The sequence below is a fragment of the Chaetodon auriga genome, chromosome 2, assembly GCF_051107435.1.
Source record: "Chaetodon auriga isolate fChaAug3 chromosome 2, fChaAug3.hap1, whole genome shotgun sequence".
NCBI lineage: Eukaryota > Metazoa > Chordata > Actinopteri > Chaetodontiformes > Chaetodontidae > Chaetodon > Chaetodon auriga.
The window spans coordinates 19,055,132-19,082,097 of NC_135075.1; the positions used below are offsets into that span (position 1 = coordinate 19,055,132).

Genomic DNA, 26,966 nt, shown 5'->3' on the forward strand with positions numbered 1-26,966 from the left:
CAAAGGTAGCCTGATATTCAGACTGAACGGCCATTATGGTACTCCTCCATTATTCAGCCTGACATTGCCATCTTATTAGCAGTTTCCTGGAGGGGAGGATTTGATTTTACCCTAACCAATCACTGAACTAATGCATCCAGATGCTCTGACTGTATTAGGCTGCGTACATTTAGCGCAAGTTAAGCACATTTACAGAGAGCAGTTGATCCTGAAAATACAAAGTTTTGCCAAGACAATTTGCTTCTGAAATATCACACATGGTGATGCATTCAGGTACTTTTCACAGAGTTCACTGAGTGCACTGTTCACTTGTTTTAGGACACAGGAAGGGAACTATCACTGTTCCATATAGTACTGAGGACTGTCAAGACACAGAGTTCATTATCTTCAGACAAATTGCTGAGGCAATAAAGTTTTATTGAAGACTGTGCATGCTCAACTCAGCTTGTGTGTGCTGTACCCTTTTAGCAGCCTGAGGATGCTTACATTTACAAAGTTGTTAGCCAAGTTAGCCAACTTATTACGACGGTGAACATGTCTAATTTGTATTCATACTGTGGTTACTGGAAGTTTAATATATCACAGCATTGATTAAGAACAGCGATTAAACTGTTAATCTGATTTACATTCAAATTGTTCCGTTTCATCTGACTGACGCAGCTGGGTAATGTCACCAACTTTAGGCCCACTCTCAAAGGATCTGATGACATGGATGTTTCTCCAGTTTGGGAAAGCTGTTTAAAGAGCGAAGCTTCTTTTTTTATTATTTTAAATACAGACACTAACAATGGATGTCACCTGATGTCTGACGCTGATTAATGTTTGTTTTTACCTGCAGTTATTGTCAGCTCATGACTGATTTTAGAATAATTATCAGTTGAGGAAGAAAAGTAAAAAGTGAAAGTATTTAAAAAAGGACAAAAACTTCCCTCTTCCTTTTCAGAAAATCCATGATGGGGTAGCAATATTCACAGACATTCACAGCAATTAAGCTCTTACTGTACGTTACATTCCACAAAGGCGACAGCCAACTAAGTAGAAAAATGATGGAGGGCAAAAGGCCACTCACTGGGAAAACTAAGTTAAAAAACAGGGAAAGTAAAGTGCTATTTTTGTCTAAATATTTCTGGCCATGGAACGATGACTAAAGGGTTTCTGAGCAGCTCCCCATGGCCCTTCATCTCCCCCTCTGAAAAATCTAAGAACAAGCTAACGATTTTTCCAGTTATGGGTTGTTCTGAAATGTGCTTCAAATTCCTCGCAATTCACAACTGTAACTGTGACACTGGCGTTGATTGTCTTGCCCAACCGCACATCAGGCTACGGATTTGTGACAAAGCAAGGGCACTGCCTGCTGGAGGTGATGATCTCAGTCGCCACATAAATAAATGGACTGATCTGGAAAAGACATAGAATTACAGATTCTGACCCCTTCCCCAGTTATTAAATAGTCTTTGGGGCTCACTAAGGCAGTGACCTAAGGAGAGTAGGTAACAAGAGGAAACTAGCGAGCCAACAGACCTGACTACACTGACAGATCCTACAGCCTTGGCCTCTCATATTCCTACATAATTACAAACTGAAGAGCATGCCTCAACAATACAAACTGATTAACATTTTTTTCAAAGGCCCGAGGCTCTGACTAAGAATGTGTGCAGGGATCAACAGGCCATCATTGTCCACTGTTATCTGCATTATAAATGATTCTTAGGAAGAAGAAAAAAACGCGGCGGCACAAATGGTGTGTCCCAGCCGGTGAGTCAGGTATTGACTTCAACAGCTCTCATTATCGCAGAGGAGGAAGTTCACTGAATCAATTGATGACCATAGTCAACAGCTTTTACAACTGGCTGCTGTATCACAAGTCACTGAGCAAAAAGAGCAGATGGGAGGGAGCTGTTAAGGGTTAATGACTGTTTAAAATGATAACAGAAGTCATATATATAGGGGATGAACTGCGAGGCCATGGCCACGACTGTCAAAAAGACAGCTACAGTTTCAAGTAAAACTGAAGCCAACATTTCTACACAGGCCTGCAGGCCACAAGAGGAAGCGATAGAAGCCTCAGGCCTTTTATGTTCTGCACTGCAGTCAGCACTTCACTCAGTGGAGTGTGGGGACAGCAGCTCCTGCCAAAATGTATCCGTGCCAAGGCCTGCCAGCCTGCTCTCCCCGCCCACTCGAAGGGCCAGAGCGTGAGCGGTGGGGCGCCGGTAGGCGGGTGCAAGGTGAGGCTGGTGGGCGGGTGGCCAGGCTGGAGCTTCCTGACACGGGAACCCGCCTCACAGCAGGATCAAACTGGCTGCCGAGTGAATCACTACCCCTCCCACCACCCGACAAAGTCAGCACGCAGCCACTTTTGCTGTCTCTACAATTAAGAAGGAAACCAGGATGAGACAAAGGTGCTAAAAAACACCTCATCATTCATCAGACTGCGTCTCAGCCAAGGTTCATGAGACTCTGGACTGAGAAAGAGACATTTATGAACTTTATGAAAAGGACCATTTTGGACTCTGGGTTTGCGCATGAGTTACAATGGGAACAGAGTGGCCCTGTAAATATGTATCAGCGCTGCTGAAAAATTCAGTATCACCAAAGTGCTTAAAATTTAAAAGCTTGCTTTACGGTGTAATGGTGATACAGGATGAGGAAGTAGATGAAGGTATCAGAGAGCCTAGCACCGAAGCAATTTTACACTTTCAGATTTCAGGCCCTGCAAACCTAAGCTTGAGGTACGAGATAGGGGCAGGAAGCGCAAATTCTCATACCTGACCAATCTTATTCAAATAAGCAACAGGAGCAGGGATTTTCTGAGCTGTGGCTAGTCACTAGTCAGAAGCAGGAACATTATCTCCAAAGTAAATAATGTCCTGAAGGACCAGCAGCTACCCAAATCGCTTCTTAAAAAATAGAAAACTGCTCCAGGCTGCTATTATTAAGCCTCAGATCCAATGGGAAGTTGAACCTTTGATCTGTTTAGGGTACTGTGTATTTGCATTTTATAATGAGATCAAAGCAAGGTCCAGGGCCCCTGCAGAAGGCAGCTCTGTGCCCCATCTCTGCACACTGGACGATTTAGAGACCAAAGCTATACTTCCCTGTTAACAAGATCATGTAAGAGCTATGGACCTCAGTGAAAATGCAGTGGGAGAGTCAATGTTTGTTAGGAAATCAACAGTAGCCAACATTCTCTTCCAGCTAATTTCCTCTCCTGTACACAGGTGTGGAAGAGATAAAAAAAAAGAGAATAAAATCATGCCAGTAGCAACAATCTCCTCAACAGTTAAAGTTCAAGAGCAAACATTTCAAGCATTTCTAAACTGGTTGAGAATTGCTCCAGATTTTCTTTGGCATTCTTCACCTGGAAGAAATGCAGAGGGGAATTTACACACTTTGCCTGAAGTGAGCCTACGAGGAGCCTGGAGAAGGTTTGAGATGAGCATGGAGGTCAACATTTGAGAGTGTATGTGGAGTCTCTATTCAATACTGTTCCTGACCAGTTTTTTAACAGAAAATATACCAGAAAAGAAATCGTACACACTGTCACTCTGTCTTTGGCTGAGCTGAGGTGAGCAGAGCCTCGTATTTTCTGACAGCCTGATGAGAGCAAGAGAAGGACTGCATACAGTTAAGACATCCATGCAGATCAATTAGGAGCTCTGTTTGCTTAAATGAGCCAATCCAGTGTGAAGGTATTACTGCACCAACACCTGAGAGCTTACACGCTGCTGTAAATCTGAATTCAATACATGTATTTGCAAATACCAATAAAGCAGATAGTTAAATATATAACAGACAAGTCTAAACTTGTAATAAAATATTTTCTCAAATGCAGTATATACACTGTTTGGCAACAAATACTCTTCTGTTAACAGTGACTGTGTGACCTATCTTCAGAGTTATTTAATAAATCGCACATGGGTTTCACACATTTTCTGGCAATTTACAATCCAAGTTTCAAACACTCAGCCACTAATTTATCATGTAAAAACTTAAGAAGAAAAAGTACTTAAAGGTTCTTTATAATCTTTAAGCATTTATCATTTTGATTTGGTTACTTAGAATTTGGCAACATCTGACATGTGTATTATACATTATTTTTAGTGTGTCCCTCAGTCAGTCAGGAAAAATACTGCAAAAATTACAGTCACAGGTCATTCCTTGACACTGGTTCCACATCACTCCAGGATCCACTAGAGTCCTTCGCATCCCCCAAAAATGACCACTACTAACTGACAAAGCAACACTTACACTAAGATCAATAAAATCTTCACCTCTATGGTTTGCTCAGATCATTCCACCAGTCTTCTACCAGACTGCCCATCGTGCCTGATGCACGCAGGTAGAGGCAGACAAGGGGAATACCCCCTCCCCTGCAGCTGTCTTGGTGAAGTGCCCTCAAGCCACGCATCTGCAAATCATTTATGCAACAATTGCCCCACAAACAGTTGTAGCGAAAGTGAGAGAATGCTGATTCGCCATTCATGACACGCAAGACAGCAACCGAGAAAAGACAGAGCACACTGAGAGGTTGTGATAGCAGACTCGAACACCAAATTCGGCTGCTGTTCCATTCATTCGATTGCTAATCACACAAAGAATCCACATTTTGACATATTTTCTTTCAATTTATAAATTCAAAATTCCAACATAGATTCATAAATACCTGAACTAAACTATCAAAAGTCTCATCTTTGTGAAACATTCATGAAGGAAACAAACACATGTTCTTCTGACCTTGAAGCACCTCTTAGAGGAGTCATCTGGGCCAACTTATATTGTCTGTGATGACGACCAATATGCATTGTGACCGGGAGGACACAGAAAACTCAGGAGCTTATAGAAACAGCATATTCCATTATACACGCAAAACCCTACACTCTTTTTAGAAATATGTGTATTATAGATGTGAAATAATGTCTTTAAGGAAACTGGCAGCTCTTCAAAAAGCCATGCTGGACACGTAATGAAGAGAAGGACATGGAAGCTACAGTACACATGCTGAGTCGTACAAAAGACTGCTGAGACAAACCTGCAAAATAAGAATACCTCAGAGAGCTGGAGAAAGTGTTAAGAAAAGCACCATCTAATGGCTTGCTCATAGATGCCAAGCACATATTCTGCACTCTCGAAGGCAGCGTTCACATTTTTTGACCTTGATGAATTATCTGTTTTTATTGACAGCACTTATTGATATTTCTTAAAAGCGCAGGCTAATGGAGTTCTATTGAGATGACTAAATGAGTTGCTGGTGCCCAGATTAGCCTGGTCTCATCTCGCCGGCACAGCTTGCATTATCATACAGAACAGACGCATGCGTGCGTTGAGTCCCAAATTCCTGCGACTGACATCTCCAGGGGAACAGAGGAGCGATGACTACATCCGACCTACATTCACCCCACCCAGGCATGCTCGCTTCCAACTAATTACACAGACAAACATGCATACTCAGTAACACTATAGGTGGATTCATATCATATTAATAGTCACAGTGCAGGGAGACATTACTACTGCATGCATATTACAGATTCCTACAATTTCAAATAGGAGTCAATGTGTTTTAAAGCCAAAAAACCCACACGACCGTGCAAGCTCCTGATGTTTGGGAGAGAAACTTTTCCCAGGCTTTAGTGCAGGCTTAGATGAAAATATCATTAGTGTGATGGCTTGTGAAAACTCTCCGCGCACAAAAACATTAGGAACAAACCTAAGGCTACTGGAGCTCGTTCAAATGCCCTGGGCATGGAAACAGCACTATTGGATTTCATTCACATGTCTTATGCAATGAAGAGGTTTTACATACACTCTATACACATTATTTCAGTTGTTTAGATTCTCAGAAAAAAACTTTGGCAGGGAAAACACCCTATTAACAAGAACTGAGAAAAAGATTGTGACGCAGGCTCTAGCCTATGAGCACATCTTCAAACTGCTTTTTCAGTGTTTCCTGTGCTGTACAGCATCCTGGTTAGAGTGATGTGGTTTTTCACACTTTTAAATGTGAGGGGTATTTCTACAGTTGCAGCCCACATTCAGGCCAGAATCTGTTGATCTATGCAAGCCTTTACTAAACTAGAAAGTACTTGAAGAGCGTCAATCTCCACCAGCGCTGACTAATTCTACACTTGCTCTTTATAGCAAAGACCTCATTCCATTACATCTGACACTGAAAAGAAACCCTGTCTTTTCCAACATTATATATTTCTGTTAGTTTCATCTATGTGCATATGAAACATCATCAATGTAAGGGTAGAAATAACAAAAAAATATGTTATCAATTGTTCTTTGATCAAAGGCCTGTCAGTCCACTGAATTGCAGCCTAACAGCCTTGAAGGAAGTAATTTATTAATAAACAAACTGAATACTACGCATTATGTGGCCAGGACTCACTGGACAGTAGAATTAATACTGAGTGGATTATCCAAGTGAAATAAAGCGAAATGAATTTAGTGCACATAACCCTTTACAGTAACTGAATTACCACAAAGCCTTTTCACAATTGTCCTTCACTAATATTACATGCGATGCAACCTGTACAAATACTGGGGCAATGAAAATTTGTTTGCTGTGAACTAAAATTTTTTAGGGTAAATGCTGTGAGTTTTAAGAAAACATCTTCAGTGATCTCATACTGCTTAAAACTGCATGCCGACTTCAAATATTGGAAATTTGCCTTGGTCAGTTAATCCCAAAGAGGGTTCAATCCATTCGTTGGTTGGCTACCAAATAGGTTGCAGACAGACAACCTATTTATAGACCCTTTCTGCTCTATGGACAGTGGGACTGTAACTTAGTGGGTAGAGCAAAGCTTCAACCTTGCCAGCAGTGCCGATTTGATTCCCACTGAGGCCACCCACTCTAAAATGTATAACAAGTGTATGCAAGTGTGGACAAAATGCTGTGTCGTATCTACAGTTATTTTAGTTGGGCTAGTCAGTCACACCCTCATATATACGAAGTAAAGTCTGTGGATGCGCATTTGACCTTACCAAGTCCACTTCAACCCACCTACATGATGATTTACTCATAACTGCTCTCTAGACACAAAGAAATATGAACAGTTTAGCATCTCAATGGATACAGACTGAGCAATGAGTGCTACACGCTCTGCAACTAGATTTGTTAACAACCTTAAAACAGCAACAAAGATTGTGGAAAATGCTGCAGTAAACCTGCACCCATGTCTGGAGAGACAGATCGTTAGTGCGCAATGAATGGTTAAATTCAATGCCAAAGAAGGTGGGCGGTATACAAAATACAGAGCTGACCTCAGTGTTGAGTGAAAATGGCTGTAGCTCAATGCAGGAATACATGCAGACTGACAGCACACGTGCAGCTATGTTGCTGACAACTAAATAAGAGACGATGAAGGTAAAAAAGGAAACAAAGGTTGCATAATAATACAATTCATTTCCTTACAATAGGCCTTGCCACAAGAGCCTAAATCAATCCATTTACAATAACACATGCTTTCTCATCTCTCCCTCACCTACACACATACACACCTCCATGCAGCCTGTGCACACGCCAGATCTTGTCGCCCCAGGAAATGGGCTTCATACATCTTGTCTGACTGCAATAAAGCAGTGCCTAAGATTCTATTTCCAATAAACGTCGTCTGATTGGAAAACTCATTCTAATATCAATTTCCATCTGGGCCCTTTAAAAGGCAATCAGCATGGCTTCATCTCGGTATATCATGGGCTCCTTGAGATGATGACACAGCACTGGCTCTCTCCTTCTGCATAATGGCCTTCTCCTATCAAGGCATCTGCAATGAATAATACCACCCATGAATGGGCTATTTAGTCTGTGTTCACACAGATAGGGGCCACTTCTCTGAATATTAATCCAGGGTTTTACACTTCATATGGTTCTCTCAGGGCTGCACCATTTTTCATTCGGAGGAGTAAGGCACTTAGTGTGATTTGGTGCACTCATAGTTTCCCTCTAAGCTTTCTCAGAAGTGACAATGGTGATTACCAATGGCATCTCACTTTGTTTAAGATGTCCAACGACCACAAAACAATGATTTAAGTCAAGGAACATCAGCGTCCACTCTTCAACAAACGCCGTCCATGGCTTACTACAAAAAGTAGAGTCAGAGAAAAATTTCCAGAAAAAAAGAAAAAAAAAAAGCTCCGCTATAACCAGAAAGCAACTGGCATCATCATCATGATAATAAATGCGTTAGTCTGTCACATTGGCTTAAACTAAAGACCAGATGTGTCTTTTTCTCACCTTCCAGCCACTGCCCGCCTCCCTGTAGTAGGGAAAGTTATCACAGATCCACTGGTAGATCTCGCTCAGTGTCATCTTCTTCTTTGGCGAGCTGTTGATGGCAAACGTGATGAGGCTGGCGTAGCTGTAGGGCGGCTTGCCGTCCTTGTGCTGCTGCACCTCCTCCTGGTCCAGCGTGGTGTTAGGATCCAGTAGGGCACTCTTCTTGCCCATGCCTGGCCCATGAGCATTCTGGGCGTCCGCCTTGCGGATGGCCGCCTGCATGGTCAGCTGAGGAAGCCAATCCATGGAAGTCAGGCTGCTCTCCAGCTCCGACGTCATGGTGACGACAGGCCGGGCAGGAGGGGGATGGGGAAGAGGTGGAGGTGGCGGTTGTTGCTGTTGGTGCCCGGTGACTGATGGAGCGCAGACCAGGTGTGGAATATCAAATGGAGATGAGTGACAGGTCGAGGATGGTCTCCCTCAGCTCAAGACATCAGCATAACATCTCCTGAAGGTCAACTCTGGAGAAACAGGAAACAGACATGCCTTCATTAGGCAACTTATCATAATGAGCAACTAAAAAATGGAGATAAAAGATGTGCATATCAACAATATTGTAGAGAACAACAAGCAATGTTAGCGGGAAGCAACTCTGAACCGTTTGCCGAACATCAAAATGTGTCTCTGTAAAATGTCCTTATATTGGCTGTGCAGCAGATCACAGGCCCACCACTTTCTCCACCACTTGCTGCTCTCAAAGCTGACTCATAGCTCGGACTCCATCTGCACAGAGAGAGTAAATGCCAGGCAATTGTTTTCACAACTGCCAGCCAAATGGGGGAATGGCTCAGGAGGAATTCCGACTCTCTTGAGGGTAGTAAACCCCCTCTCCCTTCTTCCCTGCCTGCCAGCTTGCCTGCCTCCCCCGCTCCTCCACCCCGAAACTGAGCCTCTGCCGTAAACAAGCCAGCCAGCGTCGTCTTGCAGACTGTCCTCGGCCCTGTGCGCGTCGCCCATGCTGTGCAGACTGCAGCCCACAGGAGCCTGTCTTTCTGTCCCTCTTGGCACACTGCCCTCCCTGTCTTAAAATAGAGGGGCAGACTAGAAAGGCCTAAAGTTACATAGGTAGGTGAACACGGGCATGTGAGGGGCAGGGGGGTGACCCTGATTAGGATGACACTGCAATCTGGCTGAGGGGAAGAAAAAAAAACAAAGAGAGGACGGGAGGGAGAATGAGAAATCCTCACCAAGTTGTGGGATTTTTCTCTTGACTAAGCATGCTTGCACAAGTGTGTTTTTGTGTGAGTGAGTCTGAGTGTGCACTCAGGCTGTCAGGCTGAGAATAAATACAGTCTTAAGGGCACTGAATAGGTCAGATACCTTATCTTTCAAAAACAGTATGTCTGTAATGTGGAATTATACTCAATTATTGCCACTTAGCCCATTTTTTTCAAACGGTGGTTCAAACGTTGTGTTATTTAACTTCTTCATTTCTGTTGGATGTAATTGATCAAAAAGGCATTTCGTCCAAATTGTGTCCTTTTAATGATCCTAATCTTTGCCTTTATCAAAAACATTTGTAGTAATTTAATTTAATAGTAATTTAGTTTGCATGGAATATCTGAAATCTCACATTTGTTTCATATCCATCTTACTTTAACAACATGGCAAGGAATTAAAAAAAAGCACCTAATTTTATGGGCCTCCGCTGTCAGTATGAGATGCAGCAGGAATGGTAAGAAATTCCTAAATTGGGCAAACTGCTTTAGCGGCAGTTGGTCACAAGCAGTTTGTGGTTGTCCCTTTCAATTGATCTCTCACAGCAGGGTTTAGCTAGTGCCCAGCAGCCAATTCAATATCTGCTATCAGTGTAGACGGGCAGAGCCAGATGATGAAGGCGTTTTTCATACATCCAAACAATTCTGAGACGGGAAAAACTAAATCCAGTCGGGGAGATCATTAATGGTGGAGCACTGGTCTTAAATCTTCCCTTATAATCAGTGTTGGGCCTCGTATGGCACTGCAAAGTTTCTAATCCAAGTTTTTCTGAGCAAAATAAAATTTACATGTATTTCATTTCCTGTCTTTATTTTTTAAGTGATACTCTGTTGAACATGTGCTGTTTGAGGATCAAAAGCTTTCTCTTTTGAAAGGTGGCTGTGATGGAGAACAGCAGCTGCGGTCACCTTGAATTCATGTCAGTGAATGCGCTTTTATGGGAAAAGAGTCATAACAAAGGTCTGAATAAGCTTCTCAAACCACTCCTAGGGCATGATCCTATCCTGCACTGTCCAGCTGCATGATTAGCACGTCATACTTTCAACAAACTATGGCCAAATATGCTACTTCAGGTTGAGCTTCGAAGCTTTGAGAAGGGCAACAGCACAACATTACAGCAGTGTATTTAGCCATATTTTTGGCAAAATGGTGAATGTTTGGAACATAGTAAACCTGAAGGTGGATAACAAAGAAACAGATTATGTTGCAAGGCAGGTTTTAGAAGTTTTTTTTTTTTTTTAATGAATGTTTTGATACTTTATTCCTTTAAGTGAATATGCTGCCTTTGAAATCTATTGTAACTGTCTGAAATCAAGCTGCCCGCAACTTTCCCCATTCAATGAGAAGAGCACAACAAATGTTTTACGGCCACCTTTCAAGTCTTTTGATACTCAAAGATAGATTTTGGGTAGAGTTTCACTTTAATCTGTTCACTTGGAAAAGAGCTGGTTATTTACTATTCCAATGCGGCTTTTTATTCTTCCTAGATGAAAACACGAGGCCTTGATGAAAACACCAAAGGCTTTGAGGTAACTCTCCCAACCTCTGCAGTCATGAGCAGACTGATAGATGAGCACACTTGCTGACTGACTACCGAAAGGTGAGTCAGTCTAATGGGGGGGGAGAGTTCCTCATCACTGAAAAGACAAACAAATCATAGACAACATATCTCCACCCTGTAACTGAAATAAAGGTGACTCACAAGCTCCTAATGACAGTAATTTTCCTCTTTGAATGGCAGCCTATTGAAATATAAAACAAATTTGATTGAATATTTATCTACATATTGTTATCCATTTGAATATCCGCAGGACCACTAAAATGACCTAAATACATTGTTAGTGTCCATCTTTCAACCAAGACTTTACGTCAATGTCATATCATCAGTGCAACTAACCTGTACAGCTCCCGTTCTGAAATACACTGCACTGATCTCAGGTGAATTCAACCACTGGCATGTATGAAATGCTCATATTTTAGTTGCAACCACTCACTTGAGTCTATACTGCAATGAGTACAAGTACTGAGACAAAAAAATGAAACGGTTGACAATATAAAGTAAACACAAAAATATATGCTTTGTGTTTTTGCTCATCAAGACCATGTACTGTAGTGTTGATGCAGAATGCGTCACACCCTTTATTGAATGTTGCTCATATTTTGTCTACCAAAACAGCTTTAAACATAATACTAACAGAGATGAAACGCTGGATGAGTCAATCAAGAGAAAATTAACTGACAACCCTTTTGAATCTTGATTAATTGTCATTTTTCGAGCAAAAATGCCAAAACAAAGTCTGGTTCAAGCTTCTCTAAAGCAAAGATTTGCAGCTTCACCTTGGGCTCTGAGCAACTCGGGTTTTTCACAATTGTTAGACATTTCATAGACTAGATGATTAATTGATTAGTTCAGAAAATTGGAATATTACTAATTTTCACATTCAATAAGATCTGAACAAATTAATTTTTAGTGGCCCTGATAATAAAGGATCCCATTCATACAGACTTGGCCCCCCATTCATACTGAGCCCCAACACTCAGTATGAATGGGGGTAACCAAGAGGAAGAAGCAGGCAGAGCCTTCTGGTGGCCGCCGGAGGTGAGCTGACAGAGATGGGGGTTGATGAAAGGCGCTCCACCCGCTACACGGAGACGCATGCCATTTGACCCTCTACGCTAATGATCCAGCTGCTACATAATCTGCCAGGCCAAGTCGATGTCTTAATTAGAGAACCTTGGGCTGTGGCAGGAATGATGAAGCGCAACACAGGGGCAGGCAGTAAGGCGGCCCTCCTGCTGCCTTCATTACCCTGCCAGGCTGTGCGACAGTCAGAGCAGGGACATGCCCCAGCCTGCTACCATGTCAGGGAGGACTGTCTGAGTATGTTCACCAACGGGTCTAGGGGTATAAGGAGGAGAACTGAAGAGGTGGGAAAGATGAGAAGAAAAGCCAGGGGAGATGAAGCAGTAGGAGAGGGTGTGAAGGACACCATGATGCTGGCATCGGGCCTGGCAAAGAGCAGAAAGCGGCAACAGAGTCTGCATGGAAGAGGCCTGAGAGTTCAGGCACTATTATTATGAGCCCAAGGGAACAGACTGCGATCCCACACACGCAGAGCCACTTTGATCTGGCTCTAGGAAAATGAGGTTCAGTCACTGTCACAGCCAAAAAAAGAAAAAAAAACTTCTTTCTCTTTCTCTCGACTTTAATTTGTTTTTAGAATGGAGGACTGAGACTATTTCCAAGGCTGAGAGGGAGAAATGGATGGTCAAATTCATTCTCTATTCAACACTCAAAGTTTCTTTATCCTCCAGGGATTAATGGCAGATTTAGTTCTGAATGAGAAATTGAAAGCGTTTTTGAAACATCTTAATTTACTAAGTTCTTGACAGGACTTATCAACGTTCCTGCTGCCAACAGAGCACTGACAGCAAATCAGTGATTGTGTTTTGTGTCTCAGCTACTGAGTCTGAAGAGGCTCAATCAAACTGACAGCATGGTTATTATACATGTGCCAGGCCCCTTTTATTCAAGAATCTCCAATGAGGCAACAAGCTGACTAACAACCAGGGATTACTCAACACAACACAGCAGATTACGTCAACTTCATCATGTTAGGCAAGTACGTACGGAGATGCAAGTCAGCAACTGCGTCATAAAATCAGCACTGTTCCCCATCTCCACTATTGCAAAATTGATGTCTGTACTTAGCAAGCACTTAAAAATTTCAGTAGCACCCCTAACAATGCATGGCCCAGGATGAAATGAATATTTCAAGTGTGATTTGCTACAATGAATGGCACTTAACTGCCTTCAACGTTTTCTACAATGACAATAACCCCCTACTTAATTTCAATTCTAATTTAGAAAGTATAGATGTTTTATGACTGTAACATTTTGTTAATGGCATTACTGCAGCCTACTTCATCAGACACACCTTATTTTTCAGGAGCTACTTGATGCAAAGACTGGAGGTCCTGGTTAAAAATTACTGCTAAATTACTGACATGATATGGGTAAAAGTTAACGCTTACCATGGTCTTGTACTTGGTAAATATTGTAAATATAAACCAGAACGAAGCATCCACAAGGAATTTTGTGATCTGTTAGGTGACATATTTTGGGTGATTTGTTGGGTGACTTTTTTCTTAGCTGGCAACATCTGGTGTTACTGTTGTTGCTGTGACCACTTCCACATAAATGCTATGTCATTTTCAAGGATAGCTTATCATTTACTTTGCCTACAGTTAGGGGTGGAACAATACCACAAAAAGAACCTGATGGTAATTATACTGTTCCACATTTTAATTATGATTTCATTGTATTGAATAATCTATTGTCCAGCAGTGACCGTAATGGCTTCATTGTGAGTGCGAAGGTAATTCAATCATAGCACCTCATGTGTGTCAGCTGCTTGATTACAGTTTGATGCTTTATGGAAAATGTAGCATAGTTAATGTTTATTCCAACAGATTGAAGGTATAGTGTTTTCACTTTACTGGCTCCCAGTGATTCCCATTAAAAGGAATAGATCAGGTTTTCACCTGGATTTAATGCTCCGTATAAGAGACATTTTCCCTGTTTCCTGCTGTAAAAGTGTTCACTGAGTAGTCAGGACCCTCTTATAGTGAGGAAGCTCAGAATATGCCCACACTATTGGCAAAGTGGGATATAAACCCAGATGAGCTGCATATCCGCCAAAGTCCCTCAAATTAATAATGAAACAAAACAATAAATGGTAAAATTACACTAAACTACACCACACAAATGTACCACAGGATTTACGGCCTAAACTAGTTTTTCAAAGCCCGCCCTCACAGACTGAGGTAACACTGCACTGTAATACTGCTGAGCATTTTCCAAAGAATACAGTGCTTTATGTATTCTATAGTACGGTTTGAAAATAACCTTACAAAGATCTGACACCTGCCAAGGGAGGCAATCCATCACTCAAAAACATGCCCAATTTTGCTTTCATCGAAATTATGTTATAGCGCACGTAGTTAAAAGCATTGGAAAACTCTGCTCAAGTCCTACGTTCTGTTGTGAAGCTCGGTGAAACAGATGTTATTACTTCATACCTCAAAGAGATAAAATCACAAGAAATATTGGACGTCGTCACATCTTGCAGTATCCCCATTTCATATTGAATATTTGGTATTAATTCTTTCAGCTACTTGTGATTCAAATCTGTACAACGACGATGACAAACACATCTATGATTGCTGACAGGCAACAATTTTAAACCACCAGTTTCAAGAGTTGAGATAAACTCCCCATAAAACACACAACATACTACAATAAGCTCACTTCACTCTTGTCAAATGCCACCTTCAGTCTAATGAATGAAACTAATACGCTTTCTCTGGTTTAGGCAGGACATGCTGCAAAACAGAGGGAACCACTGACTAAAGCAGAAGTACAAGAGGCACACAAAAGGGAAGAAGGTGAAACAAAATAGTGAATAAAACTGGTTTTACTATTTGAATTACAGTCCAAGTGCTCTCAGTCAAGAGAAAAGCAAATGAGCGAAAATCAGGTTGCAGTGCATTCCCAGTAGGAAGCAGTATTTAAAGTCAGATTTATAGATCTCCACTCTGGGCTTTGTTTTTTGTCGTTCTTGTTGTCTGGTCTGTCTCTCATTGCGCTGTTTTATAGTGTATTGTATTTTTACCTTATTTGTTTATTCATTTTTGTCTTTTTGTGTGTGTGACGCACTTCATAACCGTGTGTATTAAAAAGTGTCATATAAACAAAGCTTTACTTACTTGCTTAGATAACAAGACACCCCACAGGAAAAGTCAGTGAAGGATAAGAAGCCAAGTTGAAGCAGACAGCATGCACACTTCATGTTTTCATCTGCCATTTTTGTTTAATGATATAAGGTCAATACACCTGATGAAACACTTTGTCAGTTTACTTGTTAGCTGAGCGGGTATAGGACCACTTTTGTAGCGATGACAGCTGTGTAAGCAACTGCTAGCAAATGCAGAGAGGACAGAATCAGATGTAGTAGTTACTTTGTAGTGAAAATGGGCATTTTGAGAAAAAAAAAAAACTGTCGTTGTTGTGAATGAGTCAGCATGGGCTATTTGACATGGTTTCATGCTCCTGCTCGTGACCAGTGTTTTACATAGATGTGACAGTGTTCAAGCTGAAAGCAGGAAGACCTGTAAAAGGGGCTTTTGTTGCTGAGCCGGTGCTCACTACAGCCACCACGGAGCACCACACAAAGGCTTTTCTCTTCAACAGATATCAGTGGTTACTTGTACTCTCAGCCATGATTCCCCCTCTTCTTCAGTGGAAACACACTTGATCATGACTAAAAAGCAGAAGTTTAACTATTCCAGGTGAACAGTGGATCAGTTCATCGTTTGGGGAAATATGGTTATTTGCTCCCTTTCTGAGAGTCTGATAGGAGGATTGATACCAAGGCCAGAGGCAGAGGGCACCAGCTAGCCTGAGATGAAAGCAGATAAAACCTGCCTAACTACCTCTAAGCCCACTAATAAAATGTTTTTATTGTTTGTTTAACCCATACACATACATACACACACACACACACACACACACACACAGATAAAAAAAAGAAAATTGTGGTTGTAGGAGGAGTTACATGTCATAAGTATGTAATTCAACAAAATATATGACATAGGTCTAGTCTATTTTAGACATTTTAATGCAGAAATGTTACATATTATACCTTGAAGGCGGCCTGGTTTAATTATAAAGTAGAAACTATTGCTTTGGGATTCATTGCGATTGACCAAATGTCAGCGTAACTGAAATCAAAGATTTTCAGCGGTGATGGATAATTTCTTTACCATATATTATTTGACATACTTTTGTGATATATTTTAAATACACTAGGACAAATATCTGCGCCTATCAATGGCAAAAACAACTTTCAGTGAATGTGCATTGACGGTGGCAAACATCCGGAGGGACCGCATTGCAGCTCGTTCCGGGGCCGTTGGCAACGGCGTTCTCGCTCAATACTGGGAAAACTTCAAAGACTGTTATCTCCATTAGTCACTTGGACACGAAAACATGGGATAATAGGGTCCATAATCAGATAATATGTGACTGAATTTCTCCTGTTTGTTCTGGACACTGAAATCGTCAAGGCCACGTGAACGTTGGAAACTCTGCACACGTCACTTTCATTGATTGAAAATGAAATGTAGGTCAAGCTGATACAAGTGAATAATTCAACAATGCGGTATTGGACATTATCATATTTGTTTACTCTGTAATGTCTAGGCATGTAGAGCTCTTTAAAAACATGTTTAGGTTGAAATAATAGACAAGAAGTATGTTTCTCGTATTGGTTTGCCCTCTTATGGACATAATGTACACGAAATAGATATTCAAATGGTTCAAACATAATAATTAAACGAGATAAAACAATTATTGTGACTTGTTCCATTTTGCTATGATGCTCTCATCTGGTCTTGTGTTATAAACACAGCGCTCCCTTTTCCTTCAAAGCGGTGCACTTTCACTCGTTCCTAAAAGCCCAAACTCACTCTCAGCCAGGCTGAGGCATGTTTAGCTCAGCTTGAGCCAAGATGACGGAAAGAGAGCCTTTGGTCAACAAGAAAGTTAAAATCATTTCAGCTGTTAGACAGGAAGATATCACGTGGCACGTGGGTGTGCACAGCAAGCACACTCATACACAGTGAACTTAAGTACGGGGAGCAAGCAGGGACGGTCGTTACGCACTATGGAAGTCCCAAATCCTCGTACAAATAAGTTAGAAAAGAACATAAGCATATGACAGCTTGCAGCTAATGTATCAGCTCTCTACAATGATGACTGTGTGTGCAGAACGTGTCCAGAGCTGACAGTATGTCGCTGGTTGCCAAGCACGCTCAGCACTGAATGAGTTAGAGAAAACTTGTTGATAATACGTATCACGCAAATAGAAGCCCATGATGCTGCAGTACATATTACATTTTTAATTTTTTCAGTTACTGCTAAAAAGTTGTTGTTTTTTTTTCAAGTTCAGTAAATGCAAGATGTTTCAAAAGTCAATGACTAATCATGTTAAAGAATCATGATCTCAGTACTGACCAAAATAATCCTGATTATGATTTTTGCCATAATCGAGCAGCCCCAATGTGGGTTGATTTGCCATCTTCAGTTTGTGGTTCCATCTCTCAAAAATAGACAGAAATGCCTTCATATTATTATATAACATTCCACCACTGCCATCTTATTTCACTTTCTACCTAGAACACCTACCTGCCTACCTAGAACAACTTCCCCTCAAATGCCTGCACATTACTGTCATCATTTCCTCTCTGAGAAAAGAGGAGGCAATTCAGCTCACATTCTCTCTCCCACTTGCAGACACAAGACTGTTGATAGGTACCAGACCAGTGCTCTCCTGCACTTATCTGCAATTTCCGCGATTAATCCCCTTTTACTGCAGTCATGCATCCATCACGGGTACCACTCCAACAGCATGTGCCTGCTCAGCTGCACAGACACAACCATTAAGACCTGTGATGGCTGTACTGCCATATATGCTACCTCAGAGCTGTAGACATGATGAATGCTGCATTAAAAACAATGTCACAAGGATTCAAACAGACCACAATAAATATTTACACCGCTGCTTGTTAAATGCTGTCCAGACTTTGGTGTGTGTGGAGAGAGAGAAAGAGAGAGAGCTTATAATGACAAGAATCTTCCTGTAGTGTGATGGCAACTTGGCAATAGGGAGGGGAATCACTAAGCGTGCTCCCTCTGTTATGCCTGAAGATTTGGCACATGCAGTCACAACAACAACAGTGATGTAACCTGGTAACAAGCCTTTGGCATCTTTACTCTCGACCGAAACCCGGGTCATACCTTCCATATCAACAGCTTCATATCCAGCGTGGGAGAAGCCCTTGTTTTCCTAGCAATTGTAAAGGGGATAAACAGGGAGGGGTGGGAACTCTGCTCACCTGCCCTTCAGTCAAAGGGAGACTCCTCACTTTTTCCAGCCCTGCAGGCAAATGACTTAGTTAGGAGTTATTTTTGAGATCCCTAAAACTAAAATAGCAGTCAGGCTGAGTATTGTGATTGCATGTGAGCTCTGTAATCATGCAGTGAACTACCACAAGCCCCATCTTCATTAAAAAACAAAAAGTAGGTAACGGCAATGCCAAGGCAACAGCTTTTAATGTCAGTCTTCCTTCTCAATTAAAGGCTTAATGGTTCAGCTAAAACCACCCCCAGGAAGAAAGCATTAATAACCCAGTCCTTACTTGCATTTTTAGGATGTGTCAATTATCGCTTCACCGCTCACGCGACTGAGCACATTGTTCAGCTTATTGCAGCCTACAGCTGAGCCGGGTGCCAACGGGGGCCTCCTCACTGCTAACAGAATGTGCAAGAGTGTCTATGTTTTATAGTCCAATCTATGTGTCAGTGTTATTAGTGGGCTACGTTGTGTTAAAGTTGGTTTTTAAGGAGCAGGCAAGTAGACCTCTCTGCTGCGCTCTTAAAAAAGAAAAATGGTATACATGCTCTTTCTGCTCCCCAACTCCCTCAATCCCACTTCGCCTGTGGTTGAACAAATCAAGTCCATAATTATTCTGCCAATCAATCGTGAGCGCAACTGTGGCTGTGGGGCAGTTAAAGCGCTGAGGAGAGAGAGTCGTCAACAAAGCAAAGCTAAACCTTGAGTTCCTTTAAACCCACTGAACCTTAAAAAGGCGAGAGAGACACCTTTGTCTTATTAGACAGTGTCAAACGAAGAGAGGGCTTCTAAGTGAGTGGTAAAGAGAAAAAGCATTCAGCTGCTGCAGACACACAAGAAGACAGGCAGGCAGACCAGGCAGAGGGACAGAGGATCAGAGTAGAGGAAGATCTGGGAGTTGGCTGTGGATCAACTGAGCTGCTTCAGGCTGTCTGGAGAGGCCACAAAGCAAGCAACAGGGTTTGTGACCCCTGAATGCAGACACAGCCAAACCAAGAGAAAAATGTGAAAAGATGCAGCAGTGTTACATATTAGAGATATTAGAGGGATGCTCTCAGCAGTTTTGCCACTTTCCATGTTAATGTGGGTTTGGTGGGCTGGATGTATATATAGATAAATGGACGGAGAGAGATCTAGGCAGATGAAGGGAGCGCACACACAGGCAAAATACCCTCCGCTCATTGCATAATTTGCAGGTCAATACAAAAAAACATACAACATTGCTGTAATTGAATAAGCCCTTCCAGTAAATCAGAGCAGTGATCAGGAGGGGGTTTGTCTCTCTGTCCCCAACAGCTTGCCTGGGAGGGGGCCTTTGTTTTGGAGGTGGCAGGGGTGCCCCGACACCGACCATGTGAACCCAATTACCCTGGTCCCACGGCCTGGGGGCCCACATTAACACACTCCCCCTGGGAGGTTGACTCCATGCCAGCCTGGCAGCCAGCAAGATGCTGCTGCTGAATCACAAATAGACCACTTAAGGCACTGGCAGGCCAAGCATTTTGGTGGCAATCTTGAGGGCCTATCCTCATCTGCATTCACTCGATGCAGTGCAACGTCAATGTTAAATATTGAGCCAGTCTCTGAGGTGAGCAGTGAGGTAAGGTGAGCTTGGGTCCGTCTGCCCAGAATACAAAAGCTATCCATTGTCCATAGAAAACTCAGAGCCAGGAAAGCACTGGTCCACCTGAAGGTACAGCTTATCTCCAGGAGTTATCTAGTCATCAACAGAAAATTTTAAAATGCCAAACATTCATTTGTTCAAGCCTCTCATTCTTGAGGATATGCTACTTTTCTTTATCCTATGTGAAACTAAAGTGAATAATTCAGGGTTTTTCAGTTGCCTTTTTTTCTCTATTTTATGACATTCTAGATGTCAAACAAGCCATTGATTGAGAAAATTATTGGAGGATTAATCATTAACAGATGACTAATCTGAACTGTGAGTGAATATGTTCAAATACTCTCAATGTGATGAGAATGACAAAAGACGGGTTGTTCCAATGAATAACTCATACTTAATCATCTACATAAACACATTATACAGTGACTCTTAAAAGCAAACAGTACACTTTCAGCTATGAAATACGAGATTTTTTTTGTCCTCATATTCAACTCAGACATAATGTGGCATGGTTAAATGTGTCCATGTCATCCCTCTCAGAAAAAACGTGTGCAAGCTTCATTTTCAAGTGCAACACAGACATGTTAAAAAAGAAACCACGCTAGAATTACCCAAGCGTGATTTAAAGGAATTACCTGGGTGGGCAATGCATGTTCTGAGAGTGCTGCACAGAGCAGGAATCAGGTCATGAATTTCAAATTTAGACAGTGGATCAGCATTGGCAGCTCTGAAGCTGGAGCTGAGAGAAGGAGCTGCAGCACCGGTTACACCGAGACAGAGCACTCACTTTCAAACCCAGAAAGTACAAAGTAAAAACAAAATTCAAACGGAGTTGAAATAGCTTGAGGTTTGGTAGATTTGTTAGATGTTCACGTAAAGCCTAAAATCGTCTTCATTTAGGATGGCTGGAGCTGGAGTTATAATTAAAACCATTTTGCTTTTTAATCAATATTCAATCTCTCAGAAATAATTAACAGCATATTAAAGAGTTTACTGCCTGACAGAGCTGGATGCCTCTACATCATTAAGCTGTTGAAGCGCTGCTCTTTGACTCCTCATGTCCCATTTCACTGGTTTACTGCGCCTCCGTACAGGCTCTTTAAAATGCTGCTGGAGTCATACTGTACCTGCAGATAATAACACAGCCCACTGATAACATGCAGTGTGTATGCTCTCCCACTCTCACTGAGACATGGCTTTTAACATGTAACACATAAACACTTGAGGCTACATGAGTGAACATGTACGTGACAAACGTAAGGCTTATACAAGTCTGCCGAATGCAGGAAATAGCAGCAAACTAGGATCAAGATTTTCAAGGCATATTGCTGAGGGGTGGCCACCTGCCATAAATCCACGCACCTTTCCCCTGAGTGATAATGCAGCTTGAATTGGAAGTTGCACAACAATATAGCACTGAGCATATTAGAGGGATTAGAAGTCACAGGTCAATACTTTCATATTTTCTTGGTGCTCCATCTCCTGCTTTACTCCTAGTGCCAAGTAGTTGACCTCCAGAGTCACTCTGTCAGATACATAATGTGCAGGTGACACACACACAAACAGCCCACGTGTACACACAAACACAAAGCCAAGAAGGATATAGCCTAACTGATCAATCATCGAAAAACTTTACATACCTGAAGAGACGTGCAGTCAACATTTTGTACAGAGCCACAGCAGAATACAGTATGAAAGCACTCCAATCAGCTGTTGAATTTAACCAGAGCTGTCTTACGTCACCAGGATTTGTCTGTGTTTATACAAGCTAATAAATTCCTTGGGCATTCTCCAGATGACTTCCATGGTAATTTGGGCAGCTTGGTTTTCGTCTACTGCTGATTAAGGAAAGAGCAGCAGAGTAAAACATGAAACCGAGGCTGTCTGGCAGCACTGTATGACAGACCGGGAATTTGTTTTCAGTGGAACGGACAGCTATCGGTGTCTATACCTGTTCGCTTCACCCTGCTCCGTCACAGATAATTTCAATTAATTTGGTTTCCTGGAGACAATGTTGCTATTTATCTGGGTGTGGATGAAGGGGGAAGGTAAAAGCAGTCATTGTTGGTTTAAGCTCTTCAGTCAAAATACCTCCTGGCAAATAAACGGATTCATCACTGTGTGGTTACCGCCTTACAAGAGTCACAATGGGTCATCACAAAACCTGAGGATTTACCATGACAAACAGCAGACACGTGAGTTAGGCCTAGAGTCAAAAGTTTTTGGCTTCTACTACTTAACTGACAGACAGGCTTTAATGGTAAAAATAGTGGCAACTCTGAAGAAAGGCTTTTAGGCAAATGACAGACTTGCTACTGGCATGATTTTGGCACAGGTCATGGATTAACTAATACCTGTGAGAGTCGGATACCACAGGGTTACCAAGATAAAGCAAAAACATAAAAACGTGACTTATTTGAGTTTGATGTGTGTAAATTACAACTATATATAGCCTTAAAATACACATCTTTTATGAAATTTGTCATGATTTTGGTAACATTTTCTACACTGTAGCTGCAAAAACACCACAATGTTATGACACATCAAATTTTGATTTTAGACGTTGAATGTCAGCCTTATGAACGAAGCTTCAAAGCTTCAAAGTATTCGGTACAGCCTGAAAAATAACTTCATCAGCATGTAGAAAAGTTGTTTAGGATGTTTAAGAAAATGTGCTTTACATTGCTAAAGAGCAGCAGCCTAATGGAAAAAAGAGCACCACATAAGAAAAGTGACAAAAAATTTTCCATTATACATTTATAAATACACTTACTTTGCATTTGCCAAACATTGAGACAGTAACTTGGAGTGATGTATGAGCAGTAGCAATCTTTGTACAAGGGGAAGAGGTGCACAGTAAACATTACTGATTTACTCATTGTAAAGGTGTCTTATAATCCCAGAGGGATGGGCTACAATGTGGTATGACGCTTATATTAATGCATTCCTGAATTTAAAGGCTTTTAGTGTCCAAAAAAAGGGTTGCTGTTGAGCAGCCAACTTTCCCACCAGCACATGAAGGCACCGTATTGTAGCATTGAGCTACAACATTCAAAACACTACGTAGGTCCTTAAACATTGTTATTTATTTCAGAAGCAGTCCGGCAGCAATCTTCGAGTGTTTTCAGACAGAGGGAAGGAGCAGAGAGAGAGACACTGTACGACTTGTGAAACTGGCTGTGGTGTTTCCAGTGGGGAACTCTAATTTCAGAGGAGGAAGGTGAGGACGCTGTGTGGGTTGCTGACATTTTATTCTGCTCTCTAGCATAATATTGGCCATGATGGGTCAACAGCTCATTCCCAACTTGTGAAATAGCTTGTTTTTATCATTGGTAAATGTCAGTTACACATATACACAAGGACAAATAAAATGTTCATGAAAAACACTGACCAGTTTATCGTCCAGCCTGTCCAATACTACTTTATTGGGCCATTTGTCGCATTAAGGCTGTATTATTTTCTCGGTAATCAATAAATCATGTGTTTCTATAAAATGTCAGCAAATATTGAAAAATGCCCAATTACAAACAAAAAAAACAAAATTTCTTTTCTGCTCGAAATATAGAGGATATCTTGAGTCTTTTTCAGGTTATTTTTCTTACGAAATTACAATAAAACAAGTGTCAATTAAAGTTTGTCTGTCCAACAGCCCAAAACCCAAAGATATTCACCATGTCACCAAGTCACCAATCAATCATGATTACTGTGGTCAATACTGAGGATTCTGATTATCTAAAATGATTACTTATTGACTTGGCAATCATCAAGCATTTACTGAACTTTTGAAAAAGAATTTGATTAATTGCCCATCCCTACATCATATCACAAGAAAAGCAGTAACTAATTCATGAATTCAATAATCATTGCAGCTCTACATCACATGCAATAAAGCACTTGAAAATCTGACAGATATTAACCTGCAGGCCTTTTCAGCTGCAGTGATGCAGTACTTCTCTCTAGCGGTCCAAAAACAAAAAAATTGGCATACAGTTTGCAATTGTGGAAGGACAGAAAGTCGGAGTAATGAAACTGAAACTTAAATTAAATTGTTTCAATGTAATTATGTAAGAAAAATAACCAGAAAAAAGACTCAGGAGACCCTCTTTATTTTGGAGGCGGGTGCCGAGCTTTTCTGGCATTTTCTCGTTCCACTTCTGCGCACTTCCTTTCCAACATGTCATACACCAGTGTATTACAAGGAAAAACACGACCACTCTCTGTTGTTGTCCCAGACAAAGCTTTTTAATTCTTTATCAGTCTAATTTGCCCCATCGTTATGGTGCCTGAAATGTGGTGGAAAATGCATAAGAGGATTCAGAGTTAGTTCCTGATTTTTAGACCCTGGGGCTTATTTTCAGTGTCTATTGGGGTTTAAAAAAAAAAAAAAAAAAAAAAAAAAAAAAGCCCTACTTCTATAGCCCCTGAAGAGTTAAAGACCCCATGACATAGTGTAGATCTCAGCTTATGTGAAGTGGTTGTTAACCTCATATCGATCCGCAGAGCTCATCAAAAGTCTTGGGTGCTTTACATTATTGGATGGAGACAGAAGCCAAACCATCCCAACATTGACTGGGGATTTAATTCTTTATGAGTGAATAAAATCACATTTGCACAGCTATTGGACAGCCCAGCACAGACTAATGGGGTTTGTGACAGACTTCATGGACTGCAGTGTGGATGGCAGGTGAAATATCCCTGCTGCATTTCAGTCAACGCGCCTGTAGCACTGCATTTACCCACCGTCATAAATCCTTAGACTAGTGTCCAGTTTATGGAGGGTTAAATTATCTACAGACGGAAAACTGAATCAACCTGCCTTGAGGATTTTCTTTGACTGCATCTTGAAACTATTGGTGTGATCTTTCTCATCAGAAACTTAAAATGTTTTGTTGCCGTGTGAAGTTAACATGTTACCTCTTTGTAGTAAAACTGTAAAACTCCAGGCATTCACAGACCTCGGAATTATATCAACAACAAGCATTAGGATGCTACACTTTCAGCAGAATCCATACAAAAGCCTCATTACACTTGCTAACAGTGATGATGATGATGCACTGTTTTTTTTTTTGTTGTTTTTTTCACACCACGTCTTGCTGGTGTAAAAGATAAGGCTAATTAACGTGGCACCATTTGCATCTTTACCACAATGTTTCAACAGTGAAGGGAAGAAAGCAGCCACAGTAGGCTAATGAATGTTTGATTTGAGAGGGAAGACTTCCTGTCACTTCAGCGCTCCTGACATAACCCTCTCCTAAACCCCTTAAATTCTTGCGCTCTGCTATCTGGCACGGCTGTCGGCGTCTCACCTTTTTCCTCCACCTTCCCTTTCTCCACTTTAAATTCCTGAGTCCCCCACCCCACCCCCACCCCAACCCCCACCCCACACACTACCACCACCTCCTCCACCACACCGGCTGCGCTCATTACAGCGGATTTGCATGTCTGCTCCAGAGCAGTATGAGAGGAGATGAAACAGAACTCCCAGTGGCTGCCTCTGCAGAGCTTCACTCATCTGACAGAAAGAGCTCCACCTTGGGCCCCAGACACAGCCAGCAAACAAATGCAGGCTTCTTAAACAGGCCACACACACACACACACACACACACACACACACACACACACACACACACAATACATATATATATATATATATATATATATATATACACAAACACAAAGATACTCTACCAGAAAGAATTTACACTGCACAATATTCAGTTTAAATATATCTATATGCAGGAAACAAATTGAAAAACAGAAGTCTACCTTCCAGCACATTGCTCCCCTCACTGCATATTACCAATTAAGCCTGCTCAGCTGAGAGGGACGAGACCACAAATTACGTTACTGTGCCATCAGTCTCCATTCTCACTGCGAGATCACACACCTAAGACCAATGACAATCTCTTACATCCATGTCATGGTCTCTCACCTCGTCCTTTTGACTTTATTGGTAAGATTTGTGAGTTGGCTGGGTGATCATCTTTCTTTATAATTGTATTATGATTAAATTCTCATAATGAGATAACTTCAGTAACTTCATCTGTCCACGTCAGCAATTTGGATTCATTTCTGAAGCTTTTTATTTATTTTTTTTTGCTTGTTCCAGCTCTTCAAATTTGCAGGTTTGCTGCTTTTTTATATAGATATTTATATATGTGTATATCTTTAGGTTTTGGTCAGTTGGTCAGACAAAATACGTGACTTGAAAACATAACCATGTTATCTACAGTATTTGCAACCCTAAAGATTAATGTTCTTGCATAACAATAAAAACACTTTAACCCAATAAACAAACTTTTATTTAACTTAATATTGTGATTTTGAATATTAAATTAATATTGTGATTCTGAGATGAGATGATGATAAAGCTTCCCATGCTGTCCTGGACTTTGTGAAGGGCTCTAGTTTAAATAGCAGAGTGAAGATCATCATCATCTTCATTTCTAGATATAAATTGGTAGAGTATTATTCTGCCATGCAAATGTGAGGATGAACAAATTCTGTTTCTGTCACAGCTGCAAAATTAACCATGGACTGTCAGTTTCTTGATCAGCAATGAGTTAGTGTTATATATTTGACTAAAAGAACCAAACCACAGAAAAAGGGGGGAAATGTGCACGTTTCGTTTTTGGCCCTCTTAAAATTAGGTGCTTTTGTTCAGGATCACTCTCATAATGAAAGTGGTGCATCATGCCATGAGTCACTGTGGGCAGAGATACATATACCATACATGCTTCTGACCTGACCTGCATTGTTGCCTACTGACCACAGACCTCACTTAAGTAGAACAGCACTAAGCCTCAATAACCTGCAAACTATGCACGATAAAGGCCATTCAGAGGAAAATTCAGTATTTAAAAAG

General features: G+C 41.3%; 1 protein-coding gene across 2 annotated transcripts in view; it reads right to left on the bottom strand.

Annotated features, from left to right (window-relative positions):
- foxj3 (forkhead box J3) overlaps positions 1-26,966 on the bottom strand; it is a 71,616-nt gene that overhangs the window by 33,567 nt on the left and 11,083 nt on the right. For both annotated transcript variants that reach the window (XM_076760693.1, XM_076760685.1), the window contains exon 2: positions 8,243-8,745. In XM_076760693.1, coding sequence (XP_076616808.1) covers positions 8,243-8,563 — 321 coding nt within the window. In that variant the 5' untranslated portion in view covers positions 8,564-8,745. The remainder of the gene's footprint in view (positions 1-8,242; positions 8,746-26,966) is intronic.